Source organism: Heptranchias perlo, chromosome 32 (genome assembly GCF_035084215.1).
Source record: "Heptranchias perlo isolate sHepPer1 chromosome 32, sHepPer1.hap1, whole genome shotgun sequence".
Classification (NCBI taxonomy): domain Eukaryota; kingdom Metazoa; phylum Chordata; class Chondrichthyes; order Hexanchiformes; family Hexanchidae; genus Heptranchias; species Heptranchias perlo.
Window position 1 is genome coordinate 14,313,837 of NC_090356.1, and position 26,812 is coordinate 14,340,648.

The 26,812-nt window shown below is 42.6% G+C and overlaps 1 protein-coding gene across 5 annotated transcripts in view; it reads right to left on the bottom strand.

The window, feature by feature from the left end:
* Nucleotides 1–9,910: 9,910 nt before the first annotated feature.
* Nucleotides 9,911–26,812, bottom strand: part of LOC137301053 (polyhomeotic-like protein 2) — a 215,984-nt gene continuing 199,082 nt past the window's right edge. For 2 of the 5 annotated variants that reach the window (XM_067970442.1, XM_067970438.1), the window contains exons 12-16: nt 21,458–21,593; nt 18,066–18,183; nt 15,632–15,776; nt 12,702–12,951; nt 9,911–10,805 (exon numbers count right to left, since the gene is read on the bottom strand). In XM_067970442.1, the coding sequence (XP_067826543.1) occupies nt 10,651–10,805; nt 12,702–12,951; nt 15,632–15,776; nt 18,066–18,183; nt 21,458–21,593 (804 nt within the window). In that variant the 3' untranslated portion in view covers nt 9,911–10,650. The remainder of the gene's footprint in view (nt 10,806–12,701; nt 12,952–15,631; nt 15,777–18,065; nt 18,184–21,457; nt 21,594–26,812) is intronic. The other 3 variants (XM_067970441.1, XM_067970440.1, XM_067970439.1) reach the window with 3 other exon arrangements.

Here is a 26,812-nt window from a genome sequence, read left to right on the forward strand (position 1 = left end):
CCCAGGAGGCGGGTCGGGCCTGAAAACCATTCAAGGAGGCTTCAAGCCTCCATTTTTCACCAATTCCCATTTTCAACCCCAGGGGGCCGGGATTCCCGGGCCTTCGGTTTTACGCCTTGTGAAAGGAGGCGAGAAGGCCCGAGACTAACAGATAGGTACATAGAAAGGCACAGCTTGTGGACCTGGAAGAGCAGGAGTGCTTTCCCCAGGCCCAACAAGCCTACCTGCACCAACTCCCCAACGATTGCGGACCCCTGACCCCCGATCGTGGACTCCCCACCCCCCCCCCCAATGATCTTTGACCCCCGACTCCTGATCGTAGACGCCCCTGACCCTCCCGCTCTGAACCCTATCCCCCGACCCCGATCCTCCCCCACACTGCGATCCTCCGACCCCCGTCCCTCCCTCTCGACGATCGTGGACCCCCGTGACTGACCCCCAATCCCATCCCCCATGACTCATGACCTCCCAGCCCACCAATAAGACGTCCTCTCCTTGACTGTTCTCCCATCAGACTGAGACCAGCCTGTCAATCTGGCCTGTCAGTCGGACTGGAAACCAACAATAAAAAAAGATGACCTTACATCAAAATTGTAATGATGTCGGGGAAACCCGTACTAATGGGCTTCCCGACCTCAATTTGACCCCCCGCCCCTTCACGTCTCCGTTTTAAAATCACCCCCGTTAACTCTGTTTCTCTTTCTACAGATGCCGTTTCTAAATTACCGATAAGGAGACACTGAGTTGTCCCAGTGACATCAAACAAAACCAAACAGAAGTGTCCCTTTAAAGGGACATAACTAATAGAAAATTAAATCATAAAACAAAGGAAACTTACAACTTAAATAATAATATTATTGTGTCCATCAAACACTCCAGTCCCTGCGGTCAGAGACAAGGCCGCTGAAGGGAGCCCTCCACAAATGCTGCCTGACCTGCTGAGCATTTCCAGCATTTTCTGTCTTTAATCCCTACTGAAGAAAGTGATGCTTGGTCATGATTCCATGGGCACCTGCCATCCTCTGTTGCCTCAGCCAAGTGTCCACTTTTCATGCGTGAGTCTAGCCATCAAGAGCCAATTGGCTATTCAACTGTTGATGGCATCACAGCAAAGACCGTTGCTACCCTCATCTAACGTCCACACACATCCAGCAGGGGTCGCTGGATAATCAGTAGCAGGAATCCGACATGATTTCCCCCCCTTCATAAACTGGAATGTTTTGAGGGGAATTGTAACCCCGCCCACCACTACCTTAGCTGAGATGAACTAACTCAGGACAGACTATGAATCAAATTAGCAAGCCTCACCAGACTTAGAAACTGAGGTCTCCCACATAGTAGTGGAGCAGAATACATTCTTGTCAAAAGGATTTAATAGTATACCAACTAACTTATTTAAAAAGGAGTTAGATGAATATCTGGTTAAGAATGGGATTGAAGGTTATAAGGTTAAACACAGAGTAGAAATAGTTGGTGAAATGCTTTGTAGAACGCTGTAGTCCCAGTGTTGTTGGGACTATTGGAACGTCAACTGTGGATGGGAGCTGGTCGAGATAGATTGTAATTTTAATTGGGGAATTTGATAACATTATTTTCTTGATGGGTTTACCTCCTTCAGGAGGATAAGTAAACTGAGGAGAGTCTATTGTACATGGTCTGTTGGCAGTATGAGGGTCAACAGGAAGATGCCTTTCCTTGTTCAGTTCTTTGATTTTTTTATAATTATGTCTATTTTACCAACAAATTATGAAAGAACCCTTGCTCTGCCTTCCTTTTCCCATGATTTGAATCACGGCTACAAAACCTAACTGCATGATTCCGAGTTGCCATCTCACTCTGAAGACCCATTTATAACTACTGACTGCTTATATATGTTATCCAACTTTCTTAATCCCATTCCTCGCCCCAATTTTTTACTCTGCTCCCTTTCTCTTCTGAAGGTGGTGACCCATACTAGGGTACAGTTCCACCAGCACTGACTGCGTCAGTACCTCATGCCTTTTTCACACACGACTAACGATTGGAAGGATTTCTGACGAAAATTGATCGACCTGAAACGTTAACTCTCTCTCCACAGACGCTGCCTGACCTGCTGAATGTTTTCAATCATTTTCTATTTATGTTTCAGATTTCCAGCATCCGCAGTATTTTGCTTTTGTTTGAGGGATTTCTGTATTGTATTTGCTTTCTGCAGCTGGAAAAGAGTATGAGATAAGACAAAATAATCACACGAGGAAAAAAGGTAGGGAACCACATATTCGGTTTTGAAACTCTGGAGCTGACCAGAAAGACTGAAGTTGTCTTTTTTTGGTGCAGAAAATTCCAATGTTCATATATATTACAGTGCTCAGGATGTTCAAAAAGAATCCATTGGCTGTAAAGTGCTTTGGAAGTGCAGTCACTGTTATGCAGGCAAATGTACAAGGTCCCACAAACAGGAAAGATCAGATAATGTGTTTTTGCTAGTTTTGGTTGAGGGAGGGATGTTGTTCAGGATGCTGGGAGAACTCCCTACTTTTCTTCAAATAGTGCCATGGGATCTTTAACATCCACCTGACCAGGCAGATGGGGCCTCAGTTGAATGTCTCATCTGAAATAAATATATTTCATGCTTCAAACAGGGAACTTTTTTTGTTTTCTTTACGACAGGTACCTATTGAAGATACAAAAATCCCCAAGTTAACATTTCCCACAACTTTTATTTATTAACAGGTAAGCTCTGGGGTGGGCAATTTAATCTAACAGGCTAGTCAGAGGTGGAAGGTAATGGGCAACTTGGAGAAGAGCTTTGAAAATTCCTTAATATTATTACTAGGCCTTGTAAACAGTTTTACTAACTGCTACAATATTGACATTTTCCAAGTGCGACATTTTCTTTTTTCACTAGATGTCAGCAGAGGGATTGAAACCACAGCTCAGTTCGTGAGACGTCTGCATGTCACTAAATAACGTGTATCTGGATCACTCTGAGTGGTAGCGTTACTGCACTCTTTCTGCAAACTGTGGTACGCTACTACTTGTGGCAATGAAACATTCAAAGTGATTACTGCTTCTCACTAATGCCCATATTCTATTAAACTGGGATCTTTTACATCTAGCTAAGCAGGGAGCCGGGGCTTTGGTTTAAAGCCTCATCCGAAAGATGGCACCTCCGATAGCACAGCACTCCCTCAGTACTGCATTGAAGTGTCAGCCTTGATGATATATTCAGCCATGTGGCCATTTGGCCTCCTCAAATCAACCCCATTGCCCACTTGAGAAGAAAGGGTTTCTATTCAATTAATGATCAGGTCATATTTAACCACAGAAATATCATAATACAGATAAATACCTATTTTCCAGGAAGCACTATCGATGTCTTCATTATGCAGTAGTCCATGGTGCCCATTTTATTTAAAGGCTCAGATAGACCGAACCGATGGCAGTTGGGAGACCAGGGTTGATAACCCAACTAAGAAACAATACGGTCATTAGACATGGCTGCAGAGAATAAATACACAAAGGCCTTAACCAGAATTACTGGCCATTGGTGGTGTTACATTTTGTTTCCTGTAATAGTTTCTGTTGCTGTGGAGAGCACCATTTGTGCTTAAGAACATTTTTCTTTCCCACAAGACTTTGCCCCAATTGAAATTGCACTCAACAAAACGCCAAGGGTGGAATTCTTGTGCGGGTTTCTATAACGCTGCATGATTTAGTAAAGATTGCACCATTTGAACTGCTCAAGTAGGGGTGCTCCTCTACAGCCCAGGAAAAGCATCCAAGATAATCATGATCTGCTGGATGTTGCATAACTTTACAATTTAAAGAATAAGTATGTTGCAGGATGAAGAGTCCTGTGGTGTATCAGCAGCGGAGAAAGAATCCAAGGTGCAGCCAGGAAGATTGCTAGATCCAGCCCTTGGCACCTGTAATGCAGACAAAAATACCACAATGTGTTCCCAGAACCAACATGCTGTGCATTTTCACCGACTGTACTTTTACTGCTATTTTGCAATATGCTACCATCAGTTGATATCTTAACATGGCCCATGGCCACAACTGCCAACAATGTGATGGTAAGGACACTGAAGGACTGCCCACATGCATGCCCCGTCCACTCAATGTCCTGCAAACATGTTTTCACTAGTGTCATTCTGGACCATAAATTTGAATAAAATATCTGACTCAGTGGTTCTCAAACTGTGTTATGCTGGGCCCCACCAAAACACTAGCCTTTCACCCTCTAGCTAAGGAAACTTGTAGTGATAAATTGCAAACAGAAGTCTATCTTCCTTCACTTTTCTCTCTCTCTTTCATTGTTTAGCTCCATCTCCCCCGCCCCTTTTGTCTTGTTCTCATTTTTGTTTCTCTCTCTAAATAAACACTCCCCTACCCTTTAATGGTGAGTAGCAGCCCTTTAATACCTTACTGGACTTCCCACCCTCAGTCAATTACACTGCTGGTAGGCTCCCCACTCACCCGTTTTTCATGTGCCTATTAAAATGAGGAAGGACCGGTCTTTCAAATTTTGGTGAGACCAACCCTCCTCACTACTGGCACAGGCTCATCAGTGCAGTGGATTGGTACAGCCTCCATTTTGCTGCCATTACAATAATCAGGGCCTACTTCTAACTATGCCATACATTGCTATTTTTAACGTACATTAACGACTCACAGGTTTAGCTTACAATGTTCTCATCCAAATTTGCAGATGATACTCGAATAGGAGGCAGGGCGAATTATAAAAAAAAATGCAATTTAATTTAGGAGGATTCAGATATTTTAGGTAACAGGGCCATTAGGTGGCAGATGCAGTTAAATGTGGATAAGTACAAAGAACTAATATGGGAGTAAGGGCCCAAAGGGTGTTAGAGAGTGCTACAGCGTGCTGATCATGAAAATAATCAGTGGATAAGTTATGAAGCAGTCCTAACTAATAAAACAAAAGGAGATACGGTTATTGGATTGTGTTTGGAAAGGGATGGAGTACAAATCTAAAGAGAATTTTTTGTTGCTGTATAAGACATCGGTCAGACCCCATTTCGCATATTGTGTGCAGTTCTGGTCACGTTATCAGAGAGAGGATATCAATGCTCTTGCGAATGCAGAGAGGCAAGCAGCAAAGGTCAGGTTGATCTCTGAAAAAGGCTTGTTTAGCTTTAATGGCCTTTTCCTGGCTCTATAAATTCATGTACCTGACCTGAAATTACTTGATGCAGAAACCTGGGGGGTGAAATTGGAATGGAAAGTGTTCTATTCCTCACCACTAATATCCCTTTCTCGATATGCGCAATTTAAAAAACTTTAAAAAATGATTGCAGTATAAATTACCCCAGCTACACTCTGGAAGATAACATGTGAAGCATTCAATCTGGCTCGACTGGAACAGCAATGAACAAATTATCATCTGTAATGGTGAGAAGTGGGGTAAGGGTTGCAAAAATACATACATATAAAAAACAAATTCTTACACATTGACCACATTTCAAATATCAATTGAGTTCTTTTAACAGTCACCTGAACCACTAAAACAGACAGACAGGAAATCAGTTTATTGGCAATTCATCCGCCCAAAGGACATTCTGATAATGTATCACTCCCTTATACTCAGCTTACATTAAACACTCAAACCCTGCTATGGGGTTTGAGCGCACAATCTTCTGACCCAAAGGTGAGAGCACCATTAAATAAGCCAAGTTGACACAGAAAAATACAGGAATGCATTGGGGCAGGCATTTGATCTGCCATGATCTAATTGAATGGCAGCAGAATGGGCTCGAGGGGCTGAATGGTCTACTCCTGTTCCTAATCCTGTTACTGCGCTTGGACGTATTGGATTATCTGGATGCAGCATAGAAGAAAATTGGGTGAGGTTTGCAAGCTGGTAAGGGAGGCCATCCAATTTACAGTCTATTAATTTAAATGCAAGGAATATCGGATGGGCTTTATTATTGGCATGCGATGGTCCACACTCGACTTTGCACTATGAACCACATCTGACACGTTCCTGCCAGGCGGGTTGGGTTAAAATAGAGGCTTTGGTAACAAAACTTACTGTAAAAGTCATCAAAAATGAATAAAGATCTACAGCAAAATACTTTTTAAGTTGATTTATTACTTATCAATACAACAAACAGAAAAAAAATGTCCGCAGGCAGAAGTACATTGTTCACTCAATCAGGTCGTGTTTACTTCTGTACAAACTGGACAGCCGAGTAATAATTTATTGCAACCTCATTCAGCAGGGTATCACTGCCTCCATAGGAGCCCATGGCATTAACAATTTTGGTGTAAATTTTACTCAGTGTATGCAATGTAACAATTAGAAGATCATTGATGCCAAAAAAAAAACACCCCCCCTTGTATTGCAACAGGCAACGGCAAGTACTGAACCTGACCGCACACACCGATAGATGTTTGGAAAATGGGACATTTTGCAGGAATGTAAACACTGCTTTTTTAATTCACATCAGTCTCCACAAGAGGTCCCTCAACTACTCAAACTCAGCAATGGCTCAGTTGAAATAAGGATATTTATTGCAAATAAATTTTAACCCTTGAATGACTATCTGTGTAGCTTTCAAAATACGTGCACACTTCTTGAAGTATAATTCAAAAACTGAGGCAGGAACTCGACCAAAGTCGGGAGTCTCGAGAGCAGCTTTAAAATGAAAAAAAAGTTAAATCATGTTTCATTACATTTTAAAACCAATGCATATTGTTGCATTTTAGTAAACAAAATTACAGGAGATTTTTAAAAAAACAAAAATTATTGGAAAAAAGGTAAAATCCAGCTCAACTTCTTCAAGTAACTCTATCTGAGTTTTGTAATTTGGCCTAACAAAATCTTAGCTTCACCTTATTTCTCTTTCAAAACAGCCAACTACTAGTACTGAAATGTGATTATTGCTTTGTTTTCCGTAGGTACCTTAATTAATATAAAGTAATATCTTAAGCCAGAGATAGCTTTTTAACTGGGAGAAAATAAATTAAGAATGCCAAAAGGTTTCTTTTCCTGTTTATTTCTCAAGATTAGAAAAGATTGAAAAAACGAAACTCTTGATAGTGGTTTATAGTTGGCAAGACTTTCCACTTAGGGTCGATAAATCCGAATATTGTAAAAAAAGATGTACAAAAGCAAATATCTATAATCAGTGTTCTATCAACAAGTTTCAAATCATTTAAATTTGGTGAACTTCTCAGAAGGTGAACACCTGAGGTGCCCGATCTGCCAGGATGATGGGCGACTCCCAACCACAAGTAAACACTTGATTTTAAAAAGGGGGCCTTCCCCCCCCCCAATTTCCGACCTCATTTCCTGAAGGTGCTGGTTTGCTGGAATACGGTTTCACTGACACCAGTGGCCCTCGGGTACCTCACCCAAGCGGCCATCTTTGATGTGGGTGTCTCGACAGTCTGTCTTGGTAGGCCAATTTAACCTAGGAAGCTTTCAAAACCAAGTCCGACTCTGTCCTCACCTAACTTTGCAGCATGGGTCACTGGATATTGGCCAGGAGCAGGAATCCTGGTTGATTTTCTCTCCTGTCTAGCTCATGGGTGCCGAAACCAACTGTAGCGTCTTACTGCTACTCTGGCTGAGACCAGCGAACTCAGCACACTGAACGTAGGAGCTGCCTGGTTTGTACAGGTCAGTACCATGCCAGGCGGCGCATTTACCCACTAAGCCAATGGAGAGCTCAAAATAAGGAGTCATCCCTTAAAAACAATTACAGTGGAACCATATTCACCTGAATACTGTTAGCATGGATTGAGCAGGGAGTTACTTCAGGCGTCTTCCACTTTGTCAAAAAAAAACGTTTCAGTACTAATACTTTTTTTTACAAAAATACATAAATGAAACACAGTAATTCAAAGTTTTAAATTATGTTTAAAAAAAACTACAAATGACATAATACAAAATTTATCCTTCACAGGGAAAAAAATAATTCAAGTCCTGCACAAATGAACATTGAAGTGTAATCACAGCAGTACTTCCTCCAAGGAGAAACAAACAGGATTAGAAACCATCAAGTATGATCAACCACACCAGTGAATATTTACTATCTTTGGTCATCCAAAGCCTTTCCAATTGTAGTGTTGAAAACATTTAAGATTTCCCTATATGGAGCTGATGGAACAGAGTCACTATAATCAGAGGGGAAAGGGCGATAGACTTGTAGACTCTAAAATGCTATGTTATTTCAGTGGTTCACAAATACACACACCACTCTTTAAAAGGGCATTGTCTAGCCAGACAAGTTACCAAGTCAAAAGAATGTGCCGGTGGCACCATACTGCATTATTCATGCCTATTAAATTTGAACTTAAATTTAATAACAGAGCAGACTTTCCAACAGTGAATGTGCCACTTTTGAGCAGATCTTTGGGGTAACTGAGAGCTAAATTTTCTCAATGAGACTCAGCGTCCTTTCAAAACTTGTGTAACTTAGTATCTAAACATTTCTGTTTTCTTTTAGCTACCAAAAGAATGAAAGTAAATTCTTATTATGAACAGAAAGTAGGAAAAGGTTTATTAAGCTGCTAATACGTGAGCCTCCATGGCTGGTATGAAATAGTTAACAGACCAGAAATAAAATATATATTTTAGTTTCTAGGTGTAGTCATTGCATTTTTAGATTAGCTACTTAAAATGGATCATCTACGCCAATTGTGGACCAAGGCAAATAGCTATCAGGACTCTACCATGTCGTTACACTACATTGTGAACATCTAAGCATAGCAGGCCTTCAATTTAAGAACTGCTGAAATGAGACCGTAAGTACAAAAGTAACAGCATGCACATCAAAATATGTTGGCATGTACACAGAAATAAAGACTAAAAGTTAAAGTTGTATTTCAATATCTTGCTCTAAAAAGTCAGACTACATTTTAAGTCTAGCTCCTCTTTGCCCGTGTCAAGGGTTAGTGACGTAACATTCTCTGATGTGAAGAATGTATGAAGCACTGGACCACAGACAATATGTTGTCATGTGAGACTCCAAACTCTTCAGGTGGTCAAGAGAGTATTTTTGTTACAAGTCATTGACTACAGAGCTTTGGCTAAGAGTGGTAATGGCTGCATTGCATTAATACCCTTACCAGTTTTATATAAACTTGTTCAATGGGAGCTTCCGGGAGAGTTTGGTTGGTAAATGCACACCGAGTGAGCAATAGGGCAGAAAAGGGCCCGGTTTGGTCCCTAATCTATGCTGTTAATTAATCTCAGCTAGGGTGGGAATGCTACAATTGACCTCAATGCTCCTGGAGCGGGGGTGTGGGATCAGCTAGGGATTCCACTCCTGATATGCCATCCAGTGGTCCTCACTGGATGTGTGCGTGTGGGCATTATGTAAGGATAGCATTGCGTTTGGCTGTCATTCCCTCCTCCTATTCAAGTAGTCTGCTGGCACTCACTGTCCAGATTCAAACTTGAAGAGCTGCCACTTGGATCAAGTATGGGTGGGTGTATAGTACATTCAAATTAGGGACAGAAAAATATTCATTCTGCCCTTTTCTGTTTTCCGGATCTTCTGCCCCTTGTGGTAATGTTGTTCAGATCCTCTCATTACATCATGTGAGCCAGCTACGTGCCACCAAAACCCTTCAGTTTAATCATTTACCTCTTGAATACTTCGTTTTAAATCAAAATACCAAATTCTGGTCTGTTCAGGTGTCTGAATCACGACTGAAAAGTTTAGGAAGAAAAGGATGGAGAGAGAAAGAAAGGCCTTGGGAAATGGGATTAAATGTAAATTCTGTTGGAATAAAATGTGGAGATGCCGGTGATGGACTGGGGTTGACAAATGTAAGGAATCTTACAACACCAGGTTATAGTCCAACAGTTTTATTTAAAAATCACAAGCTTTCGGAGGCTTTCAAGGAGAAAGCCTCCGAAAGCTTGTGATTTTTAAATAAAACAGTTGGACTATAACCTGGTGTTGTAAGATTCCTTACAATTGGGAAATAAAATGTTCACAGGTCAGGTTTTCAGCTGAAGTTTGTAGAGGAAATACTGCTGTACAGTCAGACAGCAAGTTAGGTCACTTGCTTCTTTCACATGATCTCACAATTCTAGAAACAGGAATGTCCACACAAATACTTCATCATCCTGCCTTATACAGTTACAAATAGAGTAGTTTTACAGCACCATTTTGTTTTTCCAGGCACATTATAAGATCACAAAACAGATCTGTTGATTATCAAATCATTCTAAAGCAAGTCTAATCTCTAAACATGCAGATTCAAACGGAAACCAACTTCGGTACAGATCTAGTTCCAAAAAGCAACTATTTTCAGGGTGTCAGTTAGCTGTTCAGTCACCAACCACTGGCAGCCTCACAACACTCTGTACAGAGTCATCTTCTAAACACTCAAGGCATTGGACCATCTTGCGAAATGACTGCTTGCGCCAATATCTCTGCATTTGTCTTTGCTCGTGGAATAGCACCTTTTTTGATCATTATTCAGGTAACGCTGTACCCGGATTGCGAGCTTCTCACGAAGCCAATGGTTGTTTCGTATTGTGCTCATTTTAGTTGGAGCTTGTAGTATGACACTTCAGTTTTCTTTCCAAAGAGCACTATCATCACAGTGACTAGAAACTTTGGCCTATGGAATAGCGGTCACTGCTGCTGTCCAATGGTACTCTTAATGTCCCACCGGTTCTGGTTAGGAGTCTTTCAGCATGTTGATCCTGGCATATATTTTCAAAGCTGGTCCTAATTTAATGTTCATTGCACTCATGAGGTGATCTTCTTTGAGCAACAAAAGGGCCTGGCCATCAATCTCCTGTGCCCGGAATTCATCAGCAATCTCCTGGCAACCTAAAAAAAAATACAAGAACTTTATAGTCCCGCAACTTACATATTCTTATAATTTCTACAATATGCTTTTATCCCTTCCTGAAGGAAGTGCTAGGATATGGTCCCATGGATGTTTGCGGCCCTTCGCTGCCTTCTGAGCAAAAACCAAATGACACCACAAGATTGCAGTGAAATAATTAAGGTGCACAGCCATCTTAGCTTTTCTTTTAACTTTTCAGGAGTAGGACTGTTTGAAGGCGTTTTTAAACAAAAGATCTTAAAATTCAGCAACTCAATCTTTCCCCTGCAATACTGTTAAATGAGCTGTGCGTTATGTTCAGTTTTGGAGCAGATTCCTACTGGTGATGGTCCATCTGCAGCAAAACGGCATGGAGTCGAGCCTTCCACATGCAGCATCTGAGCTTGGGTACAGCTTAGTCTTCACTCACACTTCTTGTTTACACTTTGGGAGAACCAAGGTTGAAATGATAGCGTAAAAGAAGTGAAATTGAAGGAAGGGAAGAGGCAGTCCCCATGAAATGGTCTAAAAGCTAGCGGACAGGTACAAAAATAATTCAAAAGATTAATGGAATGTTAGCCTTTATCACAAGAGGGCTGGAATACCAGGGAATGGAAGTTATGCTACAGTTGTATAAAGTTCTGGTTCGACCACATCTGGAGCACTGCATCTCAAGAAGGATAATTTGGCTTTGGAAGGGATGCAGCGCAAATTCACCAGAATTATACTGGGGCTAACAGGGTTAAATTATGTGGACAGGTTGCATAGACGTGGTTTGTATTCCCTTCAATATAGAAGATTAAAGGGTGATCTAATTAAGATGATTAACGGATTTGATAGGGACAAACTATTTCCTCTGGTGGGGGAGTCCAGAACAAGGGGGCGTAATCTTAAAATTACACCTAGACCGTTCAAGGGCAATGAGAGGAAGCACTTTTTATTACAAAGGGTAGTGGAAATCTGGAACTCTCTCCCCCAAAAAGCTGTTGAGGCTAGGGGTCAATTAAAAATTTCAAAACTGAGATTGATAGATTTTTGTTAAGTAGGTAAATGGAATTGAGATACAGTTCGGCCATGATTTGATTGAATGGCAGAACAGGCTCAAGGGGCTGAATGGCCTACTCCTGTTCCTATATCAATGTGGAACAGCTGACAAACCAGAAAGGCCACAGGTTTGAGCCCTGCCCTGTGCTGAGTTGGCTGGATTAGGGGCACTACAATTGAGCTCATGACTAAAGAGGAAAACTCAGACATTAGTTCTTCTCCTCATTGCTAAAAAGTTTGTATGTGGACCTCAGATGAGGACAGGGTCAGGCGTGGCTATGATGTCCTCTCATAGCCCACTAGCTTGTCAGCACTTACTACCTAGGTACAGACATGAAGAAAAACCACTCAGCAAGATACGAGAGAGGCCTGCACACATGGAACTGTATGTCTGCATGAGTGAGCACCCTTAAGACAGCAGGGGAGGAACGTGATGGAGGGACACCAAGAAAAGCAAGACATAAGAGCTGGCATGGTGGCACAGCACAGTGGTAGTTCCAATTCATTGCACCACACAATAGTAAGACACAAATTCACAGTTACATCCTCCACATCTTGAGTTCCAAATCAGAGCTGCTTTGTTGTGCAGATGCAACAGGTGGAGGCCACATACTTTATGGCAATTAGGGACATCGGAAGATGTGAGCAGACTATTCTTCCAGAAAATATCTGGAGACCCCCAAAGAAAGGGAAAGTGGAGAAAACTGAATACACAAAAGTTAAAATATATTGTAGCTACGAATTAAAAGTTTTCATGGCCAGGTTATCAGTTTTGAATGATACTGATGTAGTTTCTTCAATTTTGGCCCAAGTAAAATGCGAACCGCTTTGATTGCTCAATGAATTCCTTTTACCTGGCAGCGAACGGATAAATTCACACACGTCCTCCACATTCCACTTGGTGGGATCACTGGGCAAGAAGTGGTGACCGATTCCCATCAGGTCTCGCATCCTCATATCGTGTACATCCAGCTCACGTTCACTCTGGCGCCTCCGTGATGTTGAGGAGCTGGCAGAGATGGGCGACAGTGGTTCTTCATAGCTGGAGTTATCTGACCCTCTGCTCGAGTCCTCCTGACTTAGCCCTACGTTAGCTGGTGGCTGCTGGGAAGAGAGATAAAAATTGCAGGATTGTCAGATGAAAAGTTCAAACTTCAAAGTTCAAAATATCAGTCACAGGGTCAAATTCCTGGAACTCTAACAACATCGTTGGGAGCACCGTCACCACATGGAGTGCAGCGATTCAAGAAGAAGGCGGCCCACCATCACCTCCTCCAGGAGGACTAGGAACGGGCAATAAATGCTGGCTTGCCAGCGATGCCCACAACCCGAGAATGAATTAATGAAGAGATGGGTTTTTAAGGTGGACTTAGCTACTTCACAGTGACTCTCGTTATGAAAGCATGGCCTGCGAGCCAAGATTCTCCACGTTCACTGCAACTGTATGTTCATGACAAACCAACTATTTATTCCCAGGAGTCACAAACTACACAATTCTTTGAACAAGTCGAATTTTCCAACAGAAAACATGTATTCCAGCTTGCTCGATATGACTGCCACACTGCACTGTCATGGTTTGGGTGCTACAGGTGAGAAGGTCCCAGGTTCCATCCCTGGTCTGTAATGATACCCACAGTCCGTTCTCACAGAATAACCTTTTTGGCAAAGTACCTGGAGGATGCCAGCACCTGTGGATGCTGCACACCAGCTTGAGTCAGTACCTTTGAGAGAGGAGAGGGAAGAAATGTTGCTTGCCTTCTCCCCGTCTAAGGCAAGGACGCACAGCAGAGTACAATGCCACACAACCCCAGTAGCCCTCTGCTACCTCACCGACGTGGCCATTCCACATGTGTCAGCCTAATCAGTGAACGTCAGCAGGCTAGTTGTTTGCTGGGGGCACCTAAGCCAAGCCTGATCCTTTCACTACTCGACGCACACATGCGAATTTCCAGTAGGGAGTCACTGGAATAACATTCGGAGTGGGAATCTGGCTCATCACCCCACTGCAGCCCAGGAGATACAGAGACCCACTGCACCACTCGCAGTGCTGACTACGGAACTAAACCACGAGCCTCCAGGTTTCATAATGCTCAGTGCCACACCACTGAGCCATCAGGTCAGCCCAGCTTGCTCCTCTTTAACGTATAAAGTACCCCAACAGGTTTGTGAAGTACTCGTATCTGTTTTTAAGTAGCTGCTGATGTTCTACTATTGCAGTATCAACATGATAGTATGGCACATGGTGTAAATACAATACAGATCTATCATTTTTGCAGGGACAGTATCTCGCATTGTAGAGATGAGCAGCACTGGGACTTGGAGGGGTGGGAGGGGAAGAGGGATTGTATACAAACACACAAAAAAGATGCTGCAAGTATACTGGGCTGGAGGAAAGATTAATTTATGGGGTACTTACGCCTTTCACTCCGTTACTGTAATTATACTCTTGACAATGGGTCCTTGAGCATCTTTAATTCTCCACTTGTATTCTTTATTATTGAACAACGTTATTCTTCTTTCCTCTCTATCCTTGGGCTATAAATGTCTACCAGCTGCGTGTATTGTATCCATCTCTAGGGCTTTCTTCATTCATGTTGCTATTCAGAGTGAACAGCCCAGCTGGAAAACTGAGTGTCTGAACACAATCACCCACCGTGGAGATGGAAATTCAAATGCCAATTGGGTAGAACTTCATTTAAATTTTTCCTGGGGTGAGCCGTCAACAACTAATTGAATTTTTGCCAGAGTGATTTTAACACTGTCCTAACCAAATAAGAGTTTATGATCCTCGCTTGAGGTCTTCTTTCTTAGTAATATTTCTGCACTGAGGAATCATATACCAGAGAACAGCCTTTTATTCTAAACCACAGCAGAACTATCTGTGATTCTTTCAGCAAAACACTAAAGTACCTTCAACACACACATGCAGTAACCAGCAGAGGTCAGTGGATAGCAATATGGAGTGGGTACTTTGGCTGATTTTTCACCCATGCATTTGATACCTCCACACTCAACTATTCCAAAGCTCTTCTAGTCGACCTCCCATTCTCCACCCTCCGTAAACTTCAGCTCATCCAAAACTCTGCTGTATCACATCCAGCTTGCCCATGACCCCTGTCCTTGCTAACCTACATTGTCTCCCTGTTCCCCAACTCCTCAATTTAAATTCTCATCTTCATGCTTAAATCCCTCCCCCTCCCTATTTCTAACCTCCTCCAGCACTACAATCTCTCCCATCTGGTCCTGTGACTCCGACTTCTTATACATCCTCCCCTCCCTTCGTCTCACCACTGGCGGCTGTGCCTTCAGCCTCCCTAAACCCCTCCGCCTGGCCACTACCCTCTCCTCCTTCAGGACCTTTCTTAAAGCCCACCTCTTTGACCAAGCTTTGGTCACTCTCCAAATATCTACTTCTTTGGCTCAGCGTCCATTTCTTTTTCTTTACAATTTGCCTTTACATAACCCCTTTAATGCTGATGAATGCTCCAAGGCACTTGGGGCGTTCTTCAGCATTAAAGGCATTATGTAAAGGCAAATTGTTGCTGTTTTCCCCTCAGTAGCCATGGGGCATTGAGGCTAATTGTATCATCAGATTACTAAACACAGACTGGGGACTGAACCTGAAATTTTCCTGGTCTATATGGCTGCTCCATATAGGGCAGTGTATTTACTAAGCAAGCCTTTGGGAAAGCTCCCAGATGCACTTTGGAGGGAAACCTTTTGATATACAACTGCTACTAGAAAATGAATCCTTTTACAGTCAGTCAGTCATTGTGTTGATTACCTTCAACTGTTTTTTATGTTGCTCTTTATTTGTATTATGCAAACTGTTCTTCCTTGGTCCTCTTCTGCCTCCTTCCTTTTTCTGAAGGTACTTGCTCTTATCTGGTTTAAAGAGGCCCACTCGCTTACTGCAGCCAACATTGTACCTTTGAATAAAATGGAACACAAACTTAGTTATCATTTAAGCATCTGGATTTGTACGAGTTTGCCTCCTTTTACTAGATTGAACCCTCAATGGGTGGAGTCACATAATTATAATGTATTTTGTGACAAATCAAATAAGAAAATCTGGTATCCAAAGTTCCACATTAATCACTTTTCTGCACTGTAGAGCTTTAAAACATTCTTGCACTTTTGGTACAGAAAAGGTAGGCATACTGAAAGTTTCAAAATATCAAAAGATAAAAATAATTCTCTAAGTACATTGTTCTCACAGAACACTTGAAACAAATGTAAGTTCTTTTCCTTGTCCTTTTCTGAAAGTGCTGACTTACACTAAGGCACGGCTCCCTGGCACTGGCTGACCCTCATTGTCTCTTCCAATTAGAAGTTCTTCACACATGAATCCAAACAGTGAGTGTTGATTATGGGAAGCATCACACCCAAATTAGAGTTGGGTCCCCACCCAACACCTGCACTTTCCAGCAAGTTTCACTGGACAGGGACCAGGAGCAGGAACCCTAGCTGATTTTTCGCTATCCTAGCCTTCGAGCATCGACTCTAGTGCCACTAACACAATCTAGAATGAGTTCAGTATAGAGCAGGGATCAAACCTGGGACCTTGTACGGTTGAGTGGCTTATCCACACCGGTCAGGACATTTACCAACTGAGCCATAGGACATTCCAGGAAAGTTAATGAGAAATCAAAGTCTCGAGCTTTAAAATTCGGTTTGCCACAGAAGCTACTGCAATCATAGAATCATAGAAGTTTACAACATGGAAACAGGCCCTTCTGCCCAACATGTCCATGTCGCCCAGTTTATACCACTAAGCTAGTCCCAATTGCCTGCACTTGGCCCATATCCCTCTATACCCATCTTACCCATGTAACTGTCCAAATGCTTTTTAAAAGACAAAATTGTACCCGCCTCTACTACTGCCTCTGGCAGCTCGTTCCAGACACTCACCACCCTTGCCCCTCTGGACCCTTTTGTGTCTCTCCCCTCTCACCTTAAATTTATGTCCCCTCGTTATAGACTCCCCTACCTTTGGGAAAAGATTTTGACTATCTACCTTATCTATGCCCCTCATTATTTTATAGACTTCTATAAGATCACCCCTTAACCTCCTACTCTCCAGGGAAAAAAGTCTCAGTCTATCCAACCTCTCCCTATAAGTCAAACCATCAAGTCCCGGTAGCATCCTAGTAAACCTTTTCTGCACTCTTTCTAGTTTAATAATATCCTTTCTATAATAGGGTGACCAGAACTGTACACAGTATTCCAAGTGTGGCCTTACTAATGTCTTGTACAACTTCAACAAGACATCCCAACTCCTGTATTCAATGTTCTGACCAATGAAACCAAGCATGCTGAATGCCTTCTTCACCACCCTATCCACCTGTGACTCCACTTTCAAGGAGCTATGAACCTGTACTCCTAGATCTCTTTGTTCTTTCACTCTCTCCAACGCCCTACCATTAACGGAGTAGGTCCTGGCCCGATTCGATCTACCAAAATGCATCACCTCACATTTATCTAAATTAAACTCCATCTGCCATTCATCGGCTCACTGGCCCAATTTATCAAGATCCCGTTGCAATCCTAGATAACCTTCTTCACTGTCCACAATGCCACCAATCTTGGTGTCATCTGCAAACTTACTAACCATGCCTCCTAAATTCTCATCCAAATCATTAACAAAAATAACAAATAACAGCGGACCCAGCACCGATCCCTGAGGCACACCACTGGACACAGGCCTCCAGTTTGAAAAACAACCCTCTACAACCACCCTCTGTCTTCTGTCGTCAAGCCAATTTTGTATCCAATTGGCTACCTCACCTTGGATCCCGTGAGATTTAACCTTATGTAACAACCTACCATGCGGTACCTTGTCAAAGGCTTTGCTGAAGTCCATGTAGACCACGTCTACTGCACAGCCCTCATCTATCTTCTTGGTTACCCCTTCAAAAAACTCAATCAAATTCGTGAGACATGATTTTCCTCTCACAAAACCATGCTGACTGTTCCTAATCAGTCCCTGCCTCTCCAAATGCCTGTAGATCCTGTCTCTCAGAATACCCTCGAACAACTTACCCACTACAGATGTCAGGCTCACTGGTCTGTAGTTCCCAGGCCTTTCCCTGCCGCCCTTCTTAAACAAAGGCACAACATTTGCTACCCTCCAATCTTCAGGCACCTCACCTCAAAAAGGTAAAAATCAATCATCAATGCAAAGTCTTTAATATCTCGTGGTTTCGCTGACAGTTTACCTCTTTGCACAGGCCATGGAGCAAAATCTTTTCGATCCCTTAAACTTATGGGCATAATCAAGTCTTCCACAAAATTCACACTTCAGTTTGAGAGCATCCTCTTCCTTTTCCTTTGAGTCTGAACAGAAGTAAAGAATGGTTACTGAAAAAGGTGCATAAACCTAACAGCCAAATGAGTCCAATGCAGTGAGGTATAAAAATATTCCATATCCCCCATCCCTGTTCCCAGATTTCAATTAAATGTGATTCTTAAAACCGAAAGCTTTAGTATATAAGAAACGCACATTGGTTAAGGCTTGGCTTCCCCCTTTAATTCAATCTGAGCTGGGGTAAACCTACCAACCTTATTTCTAAACAGAAACCGCTTTGTCTGAAATAGCAGACGAGCATGTTTTGTGGATCACACGAGATTGACATTACTTGTTACAAAAAAAAAATCTAATTCCATCGATGGTGACAAGAACCATTTAAAAAAAAACGCTTGAATAATCTAGGTTAGGGCCAAATCCCTGCAGCAAAAGACATTACTAAAGTTGGAGAGAAGATAAATCAAGAAGTAATGTTTCGTTAATGCCAAGCTTGGGTTTTCAAAGATTACAGTTTATGGGAGGAAGGGAAAATCAAGATCTCTAAAGGAATTCCACAGTGTTGATGTCATGGGAAAGAATGAGTTGGAGTGAGAGACCGGGCAGTTCATCTTAATTTCAACATAGTGAGGATTCAGGGAGGAGGAATTTCAACTTTGTTCAGAGTTTCCTTCTGCTGGCATAGAATAAGTTATCAGCAGATCAAAGGATGGGCATCCATGGTAATTGAGTTATTGCAGAGGACCATGTTGATGCAGGTGTATTAGGCCACTGAACAGTGCAGCTCAGGCACTTAATTGAACATGACATCTAGTGTACTATAGCTGATGATGATGGTTCGGCGAGGATATTTTCAGGTATTGCCAGTTCCTGCACTGCACAAAAATTGGGTAATTTTTATTCTTCCCAGTTTAGATCAGCCTCCAGTTTCTGCCCTCCTCTACTCACTCCATGGTTAGGCTTCTCTAGATCAATTCATCCAACTCGGCCTTCCATAGAAATCTACAACTCCCTTCCATCACAGTAACCTCTTCAAATGACTTGAGTTTTTCCCTCCACCGCTTTACCCAGAAGACTTTTCCAGGTATTAATCACTCTTGTCTCTTGTGTGAAGAAGTGCTCCCTGATCTCAGTCCTGAATTTACTTTCTACCAGTTTGTACCTGTCTCTTTGCCCGGCAGTTTTAGTTTAACTTGCAATAGTGCTCAGGATTAACCTTTTCTATCTTATACTCAGATCCTTGTCATTTGTCTCCTTTCAAGGCTGATGAGTCTAAGATTTTACAACCTTTCCTTGTAACACAGTCCATTGACACTATGGATAAGCCTAGTGGCCCTTCTCTGTATAGCTTGTAGGACTTTAATGCTTCCCATGTGCCTCAGTGACCAGAACTGAACATAGTATTCAAGGTGTGGCCTTACTAGAGCACTGTACAGTCGTTATGTTTTTGAGTCTTTTCTGCCCTCCTTGCTCTAGAAACTTTGGCTTCTGAATCTTAGATTACTCTCATAAAGTGAGTCTTAAATCCCTATAAGTTTTGTGAGTATCTTTATTGTCCATGACATCTAGGTATGTTTTTGATAGCAAGCCAAGGACAAGAAAATCTTTTTGTAAATAGCTTTGGCTACTTGATCCATGCTGTGCTGCCATGGGACCTCACTCACATCTTCAAAAAAAAATGGTACAGCATCACATCTTGTTTCAGCCTCTTAACAAGCAAAGCAAACTAACAAGCAAATTTAATGATTAGCAGATGAACAAGCAAATATATAACCAGTATAATACACATATATATTTACACTAGATATAGTAACCTGCTCCTCAAATCAAAAACAATAAAATCACAATCTGTATTCTGTGCTACTGTTTTGTAATTAACCTCTGTATGTTCACTATCCTACTCTTCCACTACAAAGTCAGTTCTAGGCAAAATATTTCATTTTTGTCACAACAGCTTCAGCATGATGACCTCAGACTAATTTGGCACTAAAGCTCAGCATTCTGTTTGCTTTAATTGGTGTTCTGCAATAACTGGACATGGAATGTTAAAGTTGTTTAGCGTACAGTTGACAACAGTGATCTTGGAAGAATCTGGTGGGTTACGGTTCGGGTTAAGGTGCACTGTCATATACCCCCTGATCTGTCCGGGCATCAGGAGTGCAGCTTCAAGATGCCTGTAGTGTGCTCAATGATCCTGGTGGCTGCATTTGCCTCATTGTACCTGCTATCGCAAAGGTGTCGTGAGGCAAGACTGACGAGGGTAGCCTTTGGTCCTCTATCCAGTCTGCCTTCTGTTTCAAACAACACAGGTACAGGGGGTTAAAGTAAAGCAATCATCAGTGTTGCCTGAGAAGCAGGCATTCACCTGTATGATCATGTCTTGCTGGTCACTGACCACCTGCTTACTCACAGAGTGGAAATGGGTCATGAACATCATGGGATTTTGTGTAGCAACTTGAATGGTCACACGGGTGCCATGAGTAACAGCCTGGCTTCTCCTGCTGCGTTTCTGTGGGGAAAGTGACAAAGGCATTTGCCCTGGTGAACAACTGTCCTGGTGAACAACCTGCTTGGTGCATCTGTGTTCTTCACTGATGATGCTGATGTTGCAGCAATGAAAGATCCAGGTATATAGCTTCATGTGTTCACTCCCTGAAAGGCCAGAATATATGGGTGAGCAGAGTGCACATTCCCAGTGAGAAAATTGCTCCATCAGGTAAGTTATCCTTATTTGCAGGGGAATCAGGGTATTAAATGAAGCTCTCACAAACTGGGTGGGGATCTGGTGAAAGGGACTCCTGCCTGATTTCACAGCTCTTGCACGTCAGTTCTTTCTAGCCAGAAAATTTACCCGTAGGAAAGTTGAGAGGAGCGATGATCACAGCAGCAATGATAAAATTTTAAAAAGGCAAGAAAGATTGCGATCGAGTGAAAAGCTCCAACAGCCTAACTGACCAAAGTAAGGTAGTGCACCAGTGCAACTGACCAGTATTGATATTCAGTGCAACTTGATGAAGAGAAAGAGGTGGGAGGCTAGTTGTGAAAGAATGCTGCTTATTAAGCGACAATATTTTTGTTGTGTCCTGTCCGTGTGTTAGAGAGGTGCTAGAAGAGCGCCCCAGTAATAGGGGCGGTATCCAAGCCTTAGGAATTATAGAAATGAAATGGAAATTACAAATAAAATGCACGCAAGAAAACTCTGTCTTAACCTGCCCAAGTAAAACTTAAATCTGACGTCCAGTTCACTGCACAGTCCTGCTACATAAAAAGCGTAATAAAGAAGGTACTGTTGGTTCAAACACAAACCTTGCTGACTGAGATCGTCCATTTCAGAGTCCGTATTATTCAATTGTGGCAGTTTTTCCGCTGGCTGTACAGATGCCTGCTGCTGCTGTTGCTTTTGTTTGGCCAAATTTTCAATCAACAGAGAAGAGCGGCCCACCTACAAAGTAGTAAAAGAAGAACAATTCGATGCATCTTATGTGAGTTAGTTCTCCCGTCCCTTTTCAGATCTCCCAGTGCCAAACATCATTTTCCATCTTAAAAGGGCCCTTGGGGATCTTTCCCCAGGTGTCTGCCGGTGGATCTCAAACCAAGCACCAGAGGGTTTGAACCAAGAGCAGTCAAGCGTGGTTCCCTCACCCAGACGTCCTCCCTGACATTAGGAACTCAACATGTGGGGAGGTTATAGGTGGAAACCCTCAACCTAACCATTGTACCAACCTCATCTGAAGCAGTTTCTTAAATGGCGACAGTGACCAATATTGTAAAAGGAAGCAACACACAACAGTTCCACTTTAGTTAATATTATCTCAATCTAAACAATACAGATGCTTGGGTGACAATGGTTATCTGCTGAAACGCTATTCATCAGTACTAAAAGTCTCCTGTAACCAGTTTCTTCAACTGGAACATGTATATAAATTACTTCGCATATTCCAGGCTGACAAAATTGAGCTTATACATCTTTCAAAGCAAAATTCAGTTATGTTAATGGGGATCATCAGCAAATCAATTAGCTTATTACAAGACAGTAGTTCTTAGTTTCTGCCTCCATCCCAATATTATCCTTTCTCTCCCACCCTCTGAAGGTACTGACTCATGTTGGGGTACAGTTCAATGAGTGACAGCAGTTCCCTCATTCCTCCCCAAGGGGCCATTCTTCCAGTGAGAACTTATACAATGAACGTTGGCAGACTACGTAACTGTAAGATGCATTACAGCCGAGTCGAATATCCACACATACAGAGCAAGGAAAACTGGCTAATTTTTCCCCTTCCAAGCCCAGGGATGGTGAGGCTAACTGAGATCAGCTGACTCAGCATAGATGAAGGACCAAATCTGGAACCTTCCAGCTCTGTTATGGTTTAGTACCTCTCTAAATGGCACATTTAACCACTGAGCCATTGGAGGAAGCTTTATTCAATTGTAATTAAACATTTATTCTTGCAGTATCATTTGAACATTAACAGATGCAGCTTTGGCTGAGTGACAGCACTCTTGCCTCTGAGTCTGAAGATTGTTGAGCACACAATCTCGGGTGACACTTCAGTGCAGTATTGAGGGAGTGTTACAATGTTGGAGGTGTCGTGTTTTGGATAAAATGTTAACTGAAGCCCCATCCGCCCCCTCAGGATCCGATAGCACTATTCGAAGAGTAGGAGAAGGAAGGGAAAGAAGATGTAATTGATTTTTAGTCTCCAATGGAGAGGCAATGGGAAATTTGAACTTTTTTTATGAAGAGAATAGCTCAATATTTTCCTCTGTGTATTAGGTTAAACCAATCTGTAAATGTGTTACTTGTAGACAAGCTTGCAGTTAAAACTAACAAGGAGCAAATTATTAGGGAAAGCATCTGAATTCTTTTTAAATATACACAATCAATAAAACAAAATGGAAGAGTTGAGATCCAACCTCCATCTAACGTATGTAGGGTTGTCAGCTAATTTGATTTGTAAGGGTTTGGTTTTAGATTACCCACATAGGGGAGGAAACTGGTCTGGCCTATATGTGACATCAGTCCCACACCAACGTGGTTGACTCTTAACCACCTTCTGAAGTGGCCTAGCAAGCCACTCAGTTGTATCAAACCGTAGGTAACTAGGGGAGGACAATAAATGCCGGCCATGCCAGCGATGCTCACATCCCGAGAATGAAATAAAAATACACATGGAACATTATGATGCAAAGGCAAACAATTTTCAAAATGGGAGGCAAGAAATCAAATGAACAACTGAGCTAAGCTGGACAATGAAGCTGTGTGGTTAGTCATTCAATCAATCTTCAGCCTTAATATTGGGCATAATCACCAGTCAATGTTATTGAGTCTCATTTGCTTATTGATTTTTTTTTTGAAGATTGCTGATCAGCGTAAAACAATAATAAAGAATCTTCCATTGCTACAGACGCCATGAAGGGGTCAATTAGTTGATGTCTCATCTCAGTCATGGGGACACTTGCAGTTGTACTTTAATGTACGGTGGTCACCAGAAAGCTGTATCTTCAAACATTATAAATAGCAAAGAGAGGTTAGGAAGGTGTGTTAGATTGATCGGGATCCCAAACTAGACGTGGGCTACTTAAACATATAGAAATCCAAAACAAACTGATCTCTGATCAGCTATTTTGTAGAAGGCTGTCTGTTTTATTTCCTATCTCTTTCATGAGATGTGACTGATATGTCACAGCAAGAAGGCTGCACAACTGCAGTCTGCTAGTAACCTGTCCCATGCCAGGGTGCAGTCACACAATCAACAGCTGATATAGGTGTCAAATTTCAGGATAATTTGAATATTCAGATGCAGGAATGAGATCATACGAACAGAAATGTTGGAACATAGGAACATGAGTAGGCCATTCAGCCCTCGAGTCTGTTCCGCCATTCAATTAGATCATGGCTGATCTGTATCTTAACTCCATCTACCTGCCTTGGTTCCGTAACCCTTAATACCCTTGCCCAATAAAAATCTATCAATCTCGGTTTCGCAATTTTCAATTTATCGAGCTTTTTGTGGGAAGAGAGTCCCAGATTTTCAATTTCAGGATACAATGTATTATAAAGTAAGTCACTTTTTATCTCTTAATTTGATGCAGTGTTTACTCTTGCTAAATGGTGGCTATCAGGGAAAAAATTACATTAGCATTGGCTCCTTCCTTGCTTTATATTTTGCTGTGCATGAAATTGATAGAGTTGCAATTTGGATTTTATTTCAGATATTTACTGAAGACAGCAAACCATTTCAGTTCAATACAAAAAACATCAAAGTGGATTTGCACCATCTTCTGTAGGTGATATTTTTCCACTGTCCCTATAAAGAAACATCTTCACAGTTGAAAAAATAATCGCTCCTTCCTCCGCCTTGTCATTTTAGGCAATGGTATCAAGGGTTACAGAGCCAAGGTGAGTAGATGGAGTTAAGATACAGATTAGCCAGGATCTAATTGAATGGCGGAACAGGCTTGAGGAGCTGAATGTTCCACTCCTGTTCCTACGTTCTCATTGTCTCCGTCAATCTTTATTTTTTTCTGCTTCACTTATTTTGTCTCATATCTGCGGTTTTCTCCCAGTCTTATCCCCGTCTCTCCTCTCCCAAAAGCACGATTCACGCTTGTGTAGAGTTCCACAGGTGCCAGCCATCTCCTAGTACCTCACTCAAGTGGTCATTCTTCGTGGCTGAGCCTACGCTAGGAGTGTTGTAACCTTTAGGAAGCATCAAAGCTGACCTCCATCCCGTCCACACAGGCACTCTCTCCAGAAGGTTCATTAAACAAAAGTCAAGAGCAGGAACATGGACTCATTTTCCCCCCCCCCACCCCGCCCCCACCCCCAACCAATCTGGGAATGAAGAGGCCAGTTGTACAGCCTAGATCGGGATAAAACTCAGGAATGTCCTGGCCTGTGCAGCTCAGTAGGAACATAGGAACTAGAGTAGGCCATTCGGCCCCTCGGGCCTACTCCGCCATTCAATTAGACCATGGCCGATCTGTACCTCAACATTTACTTGCCTTAGCTTTTTATCCCTTGATACCCTTACCCAACAAAAACCTATCGAGCTCTGTGTATTTACCTCCTGTTTCTGTCTTATTTTGGTTTTCACACCAACTAAGTATGAAGTTTAGAAAAAAAAACTATTTGCAACTCTTTCACTTTCTAGTTCCTTCTATTTTTCAAGGGCAAATGGTTTCTCTCCTTTTGCGCCACCTCTCTCCCAGGAGATCACATGGCTTTGGGTGGCGTGGGGAGTGTACATATTGTGATGCACAAGGTATCACAATTGCGTGGGACAGGCTGGATGGACCAGTGGGTCGTCTCCTGTCCGTCTTTTCACGTTCGTGTGTATGTATTGTTAGCTTATAAGCACGCAACTCCCAGTCCCTGATGTGACATCACAAGAGATGCTCCTACGCTGTTATTCCCCATAGGTTCTGAATGACGACACAAAAATCAATACATTTTCATTACTTACACCGAGGCAAGTTTGCAAGCAAAACTGGCTTAACATGCAAATTAATCTTATTGCAAGTTACACACTGACACACACAGGTGGGATAGCAGCAGCTGAGCAAAAAGCCAAGGGCAGGACACTGCCACGGTACATTGTTAAAAAATAATCAGTAACATTATACAGTATCGTAAAATAGAAAAGTGAACACTCACAAAAATTGCCCATGAAGAGAGCGTCGAGAGAGAAGGTTGTGGAAATCATTCAAAAAGTGGTTCAAACGTGATGAGAAGAAAAGTACAGACATGAAAATGTCATTGTAAATTAGTGCAAAATCTCCTGAAAGCTTTTACTTGTTTTGACTTTTATACTGCAAATAAGAGAAACCCCCTCCCGTCACCCCCCCAAAAAACACACACACATCATTCTTTTATAACCAGACACAGAGGGGCAATTTTAACATAGCCTGCCCGTCGGAAAATTGACTAGATCGGGTGCAACGCTGGTTTTACGCTCCACTGAAGTTGATATTGGGCAGGGTGTAAAACTGGTGTGCCACCCGATCCCATGGGTTTCCCGCCTGGCGAGTTAGGTTAAAACGACCCTAAAACTCCCTACCTGAATTTAACGCTGTAACTATGCCGACAGCAGCCCTGACTTCTGCGGCAGCACTGTGGAGCGAATGAGGAGCCGCTGTCACTTCCAGCGACTTCAAGGACCAACTTGAAGTGGCGGCAAGGCCTCCGATCGGCAGCAGCGGCAATAGGGATGGTGCCGCTGAGGTTAGACGCCGCCATCCTTTCTGCCTGCCGGCAGGCTCAGCCAGGTCCCTACAGGCCGGCGGGGCATTTTGCCTGCGGCTGCATACGTACCGAGGCCGGTTTCCACAGGGTTCTCCCGCCGCGTGTTCGGTGGGACCCACGGAGAAACGGTGTGGGTGGCCATTTTTAGCCGTTTACGCTGCTTCTTTGGCGGGGGGGGAGGGGGGGGGGGGGTTTGGGGCTTGGGGGGGGGTCCCACCAATCTTCCGCCGGGAGACCAGGAGAAGCCCCGTTAGAAATTTCAGGTGGCTTTTTCCGATCATCAGGGAAGGTACGGCTGCTGGAAAATAAAACCTTAAATCGCACGATTTGAAAACTCTACCCCTGCAACTTTGCACAGGCCCAGCTGTTATTTGTGTTGCTTCCGTGCTACGGAATCCGACTTGTAATATAAAAAG